At 44.4% G+C, this 12,406-nt stretch overlaps 1 protein-coding gene across 1 annotated transcript; it reads left to right on the top strand.

The window, feature by feature from the left end:
• The first annotated feature begins 4,437 nt into the window (after positions 1-4,437).
• On the top strand, positions 4,438-6,166 carry LOC311231132 (P2Y purinoceptor 1-like). The gene has a single exon (XM_084317633.1). The coding sequence runs from the start codon at positions 4,661-4,663 to the stop codon at positions 5,732-5,734; it is 1,074 nt and encodes a 357-aa protein (XP_084173759.1). The 5' UTR covers positions 4,438-4,660; the 3' UTR covers positions 5,735-6,166.
• The last annotated feature ends 6,240 nt before the right edge of the window (positions 6,167-12,406 follow it).

Raw genomic sequence — 12,406 nt, 5'->3', positions numbered from 1 at the left:
CAGATGCTGCTAAAGTGGAGGCAGTCAGAGAGTGGCCTGTTCCTACCAGCCAGACTGAGGTTAAGAGTTTTTTGGGATTAGCCTCCTATTATAGGCGCTTTGTGAAAGGGTTTGCTGACATTGCCCGGCCTCTGCACCAGTTGACAGAAAAGGGGAGGCACTTTCGCTGGAGTGAGGACTGTCAGGGAGCCTTTGAGCAGCTCAAGTGTAGTTTGATTACCACCCCTGTATTGGCTTATCCCGACCCCAGTAAACCATTTATCCTGGATACGGATGCAAGTGACGTGGGGATTGGGGCAGTATTGTCTCAAGAGGAGGGAGGACTCGAGAGAGTAATAGCATATGCTAGCAGGGCTCTTACAAAACAGGAACGTAAATATGCCACCACTAAGAAAGAACTTCTGAGTATGGTAGCGTTTACCAAATACTTCAAGCACTATTTGTTGGGTAGGGAATTTGTGTTGCGAACTGACCACAATTCTCTCCGTTGGCTTCATAACTTTCAGGACTTGGAGGGGCAGTTGGCTCGTTGGCTTGAACAATTGGCCAATTTCCAGTATAAAATTGTGCATCGTCCAGGCAAGCTACACAGCAATGCTGATGCCCTTTCTAGGCTGCCGGCTTTTTTGGAAAAAGAAAAATCTGACCAGAAGGCCTCTCAGGCAATAACAGACAGGGCTGCTGTAAGGATGTGCGCAGTACAGGAAGCTCTGCCTTCTGTAGTGTCCAGTGGGGAAAAAGAGACTGATGAGTTAACCGATGCACAGATGGCCGATAGTGAGTTAAGACAAATAATTCATTTTAAAAATCAGGTTGGTTCTGGTGCAATACCGGTAGACGCTGGCCTGCAGAATTATGCTACTGTGTGGAGTCAGCTCCAGGTGCAGGGGGATAGGCTGGTGCGGATTCCTCCTGCAAATTCCGATGCAGCCTCTCGGGTACAGGTGGTGCTCCCGCAGTCAATGGTGCCTGGGGTTTTAGAGCAGCTGCACAATGTCTCCACCGGGGGGCACTTGGGGGTGCAGAAGCTGCAAGGGAAAGTTAAAGACCGGTTCTATTGGCCAGGCTGGTTTGGCGATGTCAAGAGATGGGTTAGAGAATGTGTCGATTGTGGTTCAAGGAAGAGTCAGGGGAAGCGGCCATGTGCACCCTTACAGACCTCCAGGGTATCTAGGCCTTTTGAACGGGTGGCACTCGACATTCTTGGCCCCCTCCCCGAGACCCCTGGGAAAAATAAGTATATTTTGGTTGTGGGGGACTATTTTTCCAAATGGACAGAGTCTTTTCCATTGCCTAATCAGGAAGCACGGACAATTGCCAAAGTCTTGACCGAGGAGTGGGTGTGTCGTTTTGGGGCGCCAAGGAGTATCCACTCCGACCAAGGTCGTAACTTCGAGTCAAACCTATTCAGGGAGTTATGTAGGCTTCTGCACATGCAGAAAACAAGGACATCCCCCTACCACCCCCAGTCAGATGGCCTGGTGGAGCGCTTTAATCGAACCCTTTTGTCCATGTTGGCTCTCTTTGTGGAGGACAATCAGTTAAACTGGGACACACTGTTGCCTTATGTTATGTTGGCCTATCGTAGTAGTGTGCATGCTAGCACCTCCTTCACCCCATATAAAGTACTGTTTGGACAGGAAATTGTTCTGCCAGTAGATATTATGCTGAAGGTGGGCAATCAGGAGTCCTGTGACTCGGTGGACAATTATGTGTCTAGGTTGCGGGATACATTGTCCACGGTGGTGGAAGCAGTTAAAAGGCACCAGGCCAGGGCCTCGGAACAGCAGAAAAAGTCCTATGACTTTAGGGCCAATTTTCAATATTATTCCGAGGGGGAATTGGTTTGGGTTCAGAATAAGGCCAGGAAGCGTGGGGTGTGTCCCAAGCTCCAGAGGCGGTACAAAGGTCCCTTTAGAGTGGTGGAGAGGGTGACCGATGTGCTTTATAGGCTAGTGCTAGTGGAGGGAGGGCCGGAGAGTGTGGTTCACTTCAACCGACTCAAACCTTTCACCTCTTCTTTGACAGCCCCGTTAAATCCAGTACCAGCATCCAGGAGATCTAATCCGAGGAGTGGGCCAAACCTGGCCAGCCGGCGTCAGTCCTCGGGGTTCCCGTTTGGTGCCAGTTGGGTCGGCCATCGATCGTCCAGCCGGGATGGCTCTGCGGGGGGGAGGCCACCACCGGAGGACCAGACAGGCGTTGATCGGGGGCCGGAGGACGCAGACGGAGCACAGGAGGAGCCAGTGGACCGGATCGGCGGCGAGGGTGGACCGGAGGACGCAGAAGGAGCACAGGAGGCCCCAGGAGACCAGACCGCCAGTGATCGGGGGCCGGAGGAAGCAGAGGGGACACAGGGGGCTCCTGCGGCGACTGAAGCTGCGCCCCAGTCGGAGGTGGTGGTGTCCAGTCCGGGGCTGCAGGAAGGTCGGCCTGCAGGGTCTGTCGAGGAGGGACGTCCAGTACGCCAGCGGAGGGTACCCCGTTGGTCTTTAGACTACGACATGTCGGCATAGGACTCGAGGACGAGTCCTTTCTTTAAGGGGGGGGAAAGTGTGATGTGAATGGGCCGAAGTGATGACGTCACGAGCAGGGACTCAAGTGGCTCATTATTGAACGCAGGTGTTTTTTGATTGTGTGCTGGATGAGACGCTGAGACTGTTTGATAAGCCAGTGGGTCTCAGAGATCGAGGTGGGAGCACGCACGCAGTAACCAGACTCTGTTAGGGCCCGGGGGGTGGGGTCGATCGTGGAGAGTTATCCGCCGGCGATGAAGACAAGCTAGATAGCCGTCCATAGTTCCCGGTAGCAAGAGGAGGGGAGGCTTAACCTCCTGGAGATAGTTAGGGACGGGACATAGAGGGTCTGAGTTACATCGCTCCCAAAAGACTTTATACTCGGCTCGTCCTCGCGGACACCGAGTACGTTACCAGGTTACCAATCCAACTGTATCCTGGAGGACCACCGTGTGCCGGAACATTCGTCCGGAGAGTGGACGGGGTCCAACGCTTCGACCCTCGGGGGGGGTCGCGCCGTGCGGCGAGTTAAGTCCACTGTTACCCACACTTGCACTTAATATAGGATTTTGTATTACAGTCTATTTTTATAACTGTGTAGGCCTACTGTATATATATATATTGTATATGGGATATTGTGTAATTTCTATTTACCTTATCTGTATGATATCGTGCCCTTAATTAACCTGCATATTCGACTAGTCCTTTTATATGCCCTATTTATTATATAGCCCAGGCTGGTATATATTGTATAGATATTGTGTGACCCATTGAAGGGGAACAGGGGAAGCAAGCGGGAGGGGTAATTCGGACCTGGGGGAGTCTGCTATAATTAGTGTGTTCAATTGATCCATTTTCTACCGGTGCCTATTTGGGAGTGTGATTAGCGGGCCGTGTGTGTGATTAGGCATCCCCTTTGTATAAACGTGCCGTGCCTCTTAAAGAGGGTGTTTTGACGTGGGTTACTGTAATAGGATGTATCTATGCATGTTCATAATTGCGTGCCTCATATCAGAGGGTGACTGAGTTACGGTTGCAGACGACCTTTACGTGGTCCGATTAGTCCCCCCAATTAGAGACCCCTAGTACCTGTATGAATTAGGTGTTGTAATAAAGTGTCTTATTAGACGTGAGGCCGTACCAAGTGAGAGAGGTGGCGGAGGGTACAGCGAGAGGGTGGGCTTATAGCGGTAGGCGATGCCCTAGATATTCACATGGACCAGAGCTGGTCGGATAAAGTGTGTGTGACTATTGTTGTACAGTGTGCATGTGTACCTCGTTCGAACTAAGGGTTGTTGCCCATATCTAAAGTGTGCTGTGAGATGTGCTCCACCTAGAGGTGAAGGGTTTACCTATAGATGTGATAGTGCTGTAGTGCTGTAATGTATAGAGTGATTAACTTAGAGGTGATATAAATTTACCTAGGGGACGTCTGTCTATACCTGCCGCATTCTCTGGTCCTGTTAAACCCTGCATGTCACAGAAGGGAAAGATGTATTGGCTTCATGGCTCATAGGTTTTAATTAATAGCTCAGATCATTGTTTAGCATAGGACTTAAATAAATAAAGTTGGTATCCCTTGTAAACCCGGTTGTGATGTTGGTTATTTCAGGCATCTGGATAAATAGCAGTTTCCCTGCTAAGTAGCAGTTTCTCCTGCTACTGGTATAACTCACGTATTTATTACAGTATGTAATACTGCAGAGGAACAATACAATTCCAAGAATACATATTTCATGTATTATATTACATCCTGTCTCATTACATAAATTGAAACCGCATTAAAAAAAAAAGACCGAATGCAGTGCGAGTGAGAGACCCACCTGGGACCGATTCTGAGAGGAAGTGGGTGGATATAGTTTTGTTTTCACTCTCCGTCGTGCTGCGACTTGTTTTCATACCGTGGCTGCCGTCGGGCTTGCAGACAGAGGACCGTGCTGTGTTTGTACGGGACCGGACAGAGGACCGTGCTGTGTGTGTACGGGACCGGACCGGACAGAGGACCGTGCTGTGTTTGTACGGGACCGGACCGGACAGAGGACCGTGCTGTGTTTGTACGGGACCGGACCGGACAGAGCACCGTGCTGTGTTTGTACGGGACCGGACAGAGGACTGTGTGTGCTGTGTGTGTCTAAGGGAGGATAATGCTTGATAAAGTCCCACTCCCAGTGCTGTCCGAGGATCTCGGAGACGCGCCGAACTTGACCACGTGTGATAAGATTGATCTGCAATTTACGCACGCGTTTCTGCCCGCGGTGTTCATAACCGTGTTCGTCGTCGGCACTATTGCCAATTTCTATGGGTTGAAAAGTGTATGTACGGGATGGAGAAAAATGGGAAACCTCAACGTTTTCATGCTCAACCTTGGAATAGCAGATCTCCTCTACCTTTTCACCTTGCCGTTCTTGGTCGCGTATTACGCGCACAACAGCAGCTGGACCTTTGGACAAACCTTCTGCAAACTCACCAGGTTCTGCTTCAACCTAAACCTCTACGGCAGCATCGGGTTCTTGACGTGCATCAGCATCTACAGGTATCTCGGCATCGTCCATCCTATGAGAGTGATGGGAAAAATCAACAACAGCCACTCCGTGGCAATAAGCGCCGTGGTCTGGATGTTGGTGTTTATTCAGATACTTCCAGATATGTTCTTTGACAAGACTTCGACAAATTCCTCGAACGCATGCTACGACACCACCGCCGACAACCACGCCGAGGAGTACCTGCGCTACAGCCTCGTCTGGACCATCACCGGATTCGTCATACCGCTCCTTATCATTTTAGTCTGCTATGGTCACATTATGGTGGTCCTCAAAGCCAACATCAACACGTTACTGAAACAGCGGTGTCTAAAACTGGTCGTCATTCTGACACTGTTGTTCTCCGTTTGCTTTATCCCGTATCACATATTTAGAAATCTCAATTTAATGACACGGATTCTGAAGCGCGACGGGACGTGCCGCGCCAGTTTTGGAGACATCTATATCGCTAATCAGATCGGCCGCGGTCTGGTCTCCCTGAACAGCGCCATCAATCCACTGATTTATCTGATTGGAAACGACGACTTCTTCACGCGCATCCATGCGTTCAGCAAACGAGCCAGAAACTCTCTAGCTGGGTTGAACTTGATAGGCGGAACCATCTACCGCAAAACAATAGAGGCCGCTGAACACGATCTGGCGATTCGAACCATCTCATTCGAACCCATCTTAACATGAAGAAAAACAAAACAAAAGAGGTGCACTGCAAGACCTTGAGCAGCTCGCCAACCCTCATTATATGAACTCTGTTACAGTATGTCTCTGCCAGTATTTAACCTATAGACATTTAGCACTTTCTGTATTATCTCTCAGAGTATATTGTCCTTATGCTGCAAAACCGATGTAGGGCCTACTTTCTATAACTGGCAACCAGGCTGCAATGAATACCCTTCTGTGACGAGTCAAGTAGGCCTATAGTATTTCAGCTATATGCCATGCCAGTTATTCTTGTTTACTGAATTGTGATATATATGCATGCGCTGTGTACAGTAATGTGTATGTTTTTAGGATGACTGATGTATTTCCATGTGTTACTGTAATAAAGGAACAGTCCTCAAAGGACTTTGAACTTATAATGTAGTGTTGAACTTAATATGGTGTTGAACTTAATGTATAGTGTTGAACCTATAGTGGCACTATTTAAGGCTATTGTATGTTATTCTATTTACTATATGCAATTCTCCACAACACACACACATTCCACACACCAATACAAAAAGGCTAATAAAAATACTAGTCTTTTATAGTCATTAATTCATTCAAACCTTTATTTAAACTCAAAAGGCAACTGGGGTTTCCCTCATTTACAGTCACGTCGAGTGTATACAGAGTTTAGCACAAAAAAAGGCATACAATCCCACAGCATATCACAACAATAAGACAAGTAAGGATAACAAATCAATTAAAACATACAACTTGATTTACAATGGTTGGGGGGAGAACCTCAAGCTTATTGCATAATAACCCTGGTCCATAAACCGTGTTTATATTTTCCTTTCTAATCCTTCCTTTGTCCATGATATCTTAGTTGAAGTACACAACAAATCTATAACCAGAGTGCAAATAATTAGAGGTTCAGTAACCTGTAATTTAAAGAGCAGGCATTCCACCCTTCAGTTAACCCTTTCACTAATGGTTAACCCTTTCACTGTGACAATACAGAAGGTTAACCATTTCACTGCAACACGACAAAGGGGTTAACCCTTTCACTACCACACTACAGACGTTTAACCTTCTGTAGTGTGATAGTGAAAGGGTTAAGCAAAGATCAGAATGAACCAGCATGATTTTACTGAATTATATATACTGTACCGGTAATAATTTATAATATAAACACATCTTTGAAACCCGCCCACTGTAAATGACCAACTATTTAGTCATTCATAACATTGAAACAGAGAAAATGAACTTAATCCACTGAGAAAAAAGTGTTCTAACATGCACAACATTTTATTAAATTTTATTTTTTATTTTTTAACATGCATATTTTAAATTAAATATTAAGTTGAGTATGTTAATCAAATATATAAAAGTCACAATGCAAAATAATAAAATATAGTCTATTCTGTATCCAAATTCAATGTGTAAAGTTTCATTCAGATAGGATGAAATAGGACGAAAGGAGCCATATTCAACAAGGAATAAGTCTCCTTGATAACCAGAGAACTGCATGATCTCACAAACCTACAAGTCAGGTAGTGCAAATGACTGCTAACCCAAACCCAACAAAAGCTTATCTTTTATTGCCACATGCTGAGATGGATCGTATGAGGAATGCTTGGGAGTGCTTGCATTCTTTCATTTATTTGCATCCATCTAAAAATGTTTGCACCTTATGGTGTTCTTGTTCTGTTCTTGACTTATTGTTATGTTTTCTTCTTGACTTGTTTAAAGAAGATCTGTACGGCCCATGGGGACATTAACGTGTGTTGTTGGGCCCTATAAATAAATTTGATTTGATTTGATTTGATTAAGGAAGGAGGTGGGACGAGTGTTTCAACTTAACCATGAAACGTTTTCTACTCTCTGACGTAGAATAACATTCACTTGACTGATTAGCAAAGTGGGGGCGGCGGCACAGAAGAGCTGTGTTTCAACTCTCCTACTGGCTGTGTTGTGCAGGAAATAACACCACACCACACACAAGGAGATCACTTACTTATACACCTGCATATAACCCATAGCTCTGTATGATAGCATGTACAATAATGCCCTTATATATATATTTATTCTCACCGCATATATATCTATCCACACTTGTCTGTACTGACCTGCACATAATCCTTTTACATATCTGTAGATCCTACTCTTACTAGTTATGCTGCTGACCAATATGACTACTCTACTACCGTCTTTATACCTGTATAACTGTACATATTATACTACAACTCTGTATATACATCTGATTAGCACTACACTCAGTAGTACTAATTTGTACATTTTGTACCCAGTTGGATCACCTGGAGATTGTATATTGCTGTTGCACTTTACTGCTATATTTGCACTCTGGTTGGATGCCAAACTTATTTTCGTTGTACTGTGTGTTAAAAGACTCAATGTATTTAAAGAATTGATACCAAACGGCCCAGTGCTTCTGAGTGACAGAGTGAAATTCTTGGTTGGCTCAAGTGTGCAGGTGATATTTCTCTCTCCTCTGCTACCTTCACAGACTACTGAGAGAATTTGTCTGGAAGCTGACGCCGTTATCTGTGCCAATCTCACAGCAACGTTTATACAATGGTATTTCCATTTCCAGCTAAACAAATGTAAATGTTCAATTCCAGGAAGTGGTTTGGTCAAACACAGAGTGGTAACAAAGCATCCATTTGAGTCCACGTCATTGTGTTCAGTCTGTAACAAACACGTACAGCTCATGTCAAAGATAAACACAGCTCTCAGGAGAGGGGAGGAGAACGTCTCTCCAAGAAAGTTTACTTTTCAGGAATGCAGAAAAACAGCCTCATTTTCAGATTGACATCCATGTGTTTTTAAAGTAATTCATTCGGGTTTTAAGGTGTTTCATATGTCCTAGGGTCACATAAATGGCTGATGTGATTCCCAGTAAAATGGCCATAAGTGGTCAATATGCAAACTGTGTAAGGAATGTATTCCAGAGTAATTTCAGATGAGAATTTCCAGAGAATTTCTTTATCTTTTCTGTCTGCATGATATATGAGGAAGCTTATCAACATACCATAGTCTACCTGGCCTAGATCCTCTGTTGAAAATACTAAGGTACCTGCAAGTATATAGACAGAGCCTTCAAAGTACCATTTTGTGAATTCTAATATTCTTCTAAAATAAAATAAAAAGTTGGGAAAAATTACTTTTTACTGACTACCCCTTTAATAACCAGAGCTAGCTAAATAAACATTTCCCATGGTCAGGGTTGAGTCGAGGGGCTATGTACAGTAAGATAAGCGGAACTTCCAGAAGCCTGACACTATTGGAAAAAGTTCATATAATAATAATAATAATAATAATAATAATAATAATAATAATAATAATAATAATAATAATAATAATAATAATAATAATAATAATAATAATAATAATAATAATAATAATAATAATAATAATAATAATAATAATAATAATAATAATGCACAGGGACACTAGGCCCTGACCCTGCCATGTGGCTAATTGGACCTGCCATCATCTGATCTCTCACCTCTGAACGGGGTTCCTGAGAAACAAACAATAGTGTAATAACTCACCACGCCTTTCTCAACACCTGTGAATCACAACACTGAAACAAAGCAAGAGGGGAAGAGTATTTCAGATCAAAACGGCCTGATTCGTACTAACAACCACTTGGACTCCAAGCCGCATCCTTCACACTGGCCTGCTCTGTCCATGTGGTGGTGTACTCAGTCTGTCTGTCTGTCTGTCTGTCTGTCTGTCTGTCTGTCTGTCTGTCTGTCTGTCTGTCTGTCTGTCTGTCTGTCTGTCTGTCTGTCTGTCTGTCTGTCTGTCTGTCTGTCTGTCTGTCTGTGTCTGTCTGTCTGTCTGTGTCTGTCTGTGTCTGTCTGTCTGTCTGTCTGTCTGTCTGTCTGTCTGTCTGTCTATCTGTCTGTCTGTCTGTCTGTCTGTGTGTGTGTGTGTGTGTGTGTGTGTGTGTGTGCGAGTGTGTGTCTGTGTGTGTCTCTCTGTGTCTGTGTGTGTGTGTGTCTCTCTGTGTCTCTGTGTGTGTGTGTGTGTGTGTGTGTGTGTGTGTGTGTGTGTGTGCGTGCGCATGCGTGCGCCTGTAAATGACAGCAGAATTTCAAGGCCTGTTAACTGAAGGAGGTAATAGCTCATCAAGCTTGCAAACAGACCAGAATATTACAGTAAACAGGGATATATAACACAATGAGGATACAGGGCTTCATTAGAGTCAAACACTGATTGATTGAAACTAATGTCCCCAGAGCTGCTCCTCTTGAAGAGCCTTGGAAATGAGACTGATGGTTGATTTTAACTCCTTCTCTGAGGCCCTGTCCACACGAGAGTTTGGATTTAATATGACCGAAGTTTGAAAAAATAAAACTCCGTCCACACGGTGAACACAGGTGGACAACCGTGTATAACTGCGTACTCACGGGCAGAGCTGGAACCCAGCAACCGATACATTTAGTACAATGTAATACAATGCCAAAGCAGTAGGCGGCGATGTTGTTCAGACATGAAGGCCATTTCAACCAATCAGAAAAGACTGAACGCTCACTAAACTTCCTGTTGGGTCGCGATCTGCCATTAATTTACTGAAGAAGAAGAAGTAAACTTCCTGTTTAGAAGCACAGCTGGACCCTATTGATCATTTTGCCAACGGAACATATATTTTCAGCAAAGAAAGAAACTGCAATAAACAAACGGATACATTCACTGTGTTCTGCCTCTCATTTTGTTGATGAAACAAAACCATCAGCAACACAATTTACCACCAAGAGCGGATAGTTTAGTCTCACAAAAAAGATCTCCGGTGTTGTTAGCTACATGCTAATGTCAATGGCATTCTCTATGTATAGTATATAGCTTAAATGCTAACGTAATAATGTAACGTTAACGCTAGTATAATGAATGGATGCAAACGTTATTTAACACATTGCAGAATGGGTACAATACGGCTCAATACAAACAATTGTTAAGGGGATGCAGTCTGGACTGGGTTCCTTATAACAATAACTTGACAACACATGAGTTTAGTTTAGCCGCAGCTACATGTTTACTCTGAGCGTCAGGTCAGGAATGCGACAACAGACATCAGTTGATCACAACACTCTTCAACACAGACGATACGTTTTGAACAAAAGTTTGTTACAATCATTTTCATATAACGCTACTTGGGACAGCTCTGCTGTAAACACTGGTGTAGTTGGCTCTGCTCTAATCTCTCTACCCCGCGGTCTGCCGTGAACATGGGGAATAATTGCGACAGCGCTGCTGTAAACACTGGGAATAACCTCGGTTGCTATGCCCACACGCAACTGCAAAACCGCACAACTCCACCCTGGCCACCGGTTTCAAAGACCGCGGTTGCAGTGTAGCAAATCCCCGGTTGTGTGTGGCCGAACAGTGCAACTGCGCACATACAATCACGGTTACATTAAACCCAGCGTTCGTGTGGACGGGGCCTGAGACACCATAGACAGCGAGGCCATGTGTTTTATTTTTAACTATATTACTTTTGCATAAATCTTTGCTCAGAAGTTGTAAGCGTAATTTCTCATTTCTTTGCCATTACGTCAAATATTGCTTTACTGCAACAAGAAAGGGGAACTTGTGGCCATGTCTCCACATCCTTTACCGCTGTGACATCATGTGAACAAGGTTGTATCCCGTGCAGTTGTTTTAGTTGCAGGTTGTGATGTAAAAAGATTATTATTGCACATGCATCAAGCTAAACTTCTCATGCACACAATTACCACTTCCTGATGAAATCATGATTACATAATACTGAGCCACGTCACATACATTTCTGTTTTCCCAAACTCATGGAAAAGGCCATAGTGTCGATTCCATTTCTACTCTTGTGTTTCAGTGAGACCCTTTTGTTCAGCGCTAGTAGATAAACCCATCGTGAAGTTTCTAGAGCATGTAGAAATATTAACAGTTCATGTTGTACTAGACTAGATCCACCTGGACATGAATTTCCACATAGCAGTTTCTCAACAGAGCACGCAGATTTACGAGGGAGTGTTATCTTTGATGGTGGGAGGAAACCCACAAAGACACGGAGAACATGCCAACTCCACACAGAAAGTACCTGGATTTGAATCTTTGCATCTCTGTGGGTTCCTTATCAAAACAATAAGAAACAGAAAATAAACGCTTATCAAACCCATTGTGTTTACTGATCAACCATATATACCGAATGAACCATTAAGAGGATATTATAAAAGATGAATGAGATCAAAGAAGCAAATATACCTCCCCCAACAAAGTTTTTAATCTGGTAAGAAGTGAAGGTAATTTTACACCATAATCATGAGGGGTCAATGGCTTTACAATGATGTAGCAGAGCATCACTGCACTCTGAGGAGAAGACTGGTACTCATCATCAGGTCCACAGACGGGCCTCCCATCTTCGTCTCCACAAAGTACTGGGGGGGGGGGGCTATGTGAGACATATTTCCTTGTGAAAGCAAAATGATATATGTGAACAAGTATGTTGTGTGCCAGGTTGCTGTGCAGTCATGGTAAAGTGACATGTCAGAGGTGACGGGTGTACCACCACTGATGTCATGTGTCCAGGCAGACCTATTGTGGCTCATCCTCAGAGCTAAACATGTCCTGGTCCTCGCCAAGGACTGAACAAGTGAGAGTACCTGTGATTCTATTCATCTTTACACTTTGCTGGGTCGGCAGCTT

This window comes from Notolepis coatsorum (assembly GCF_963971535.1).
Source record: "Notolepis coatsorum genome assembly, chromosome: 6".
Classification (NCBI taxonomy): Eukaryota; Metazoa; Chordata; class Actinopteri; order Aulopiformes; family Paralepididae; genus Notolepis; species Notolepis coatsorum.
This window is presented reverse-complemented; position numbering and strand designations above follow the sequence as displayed.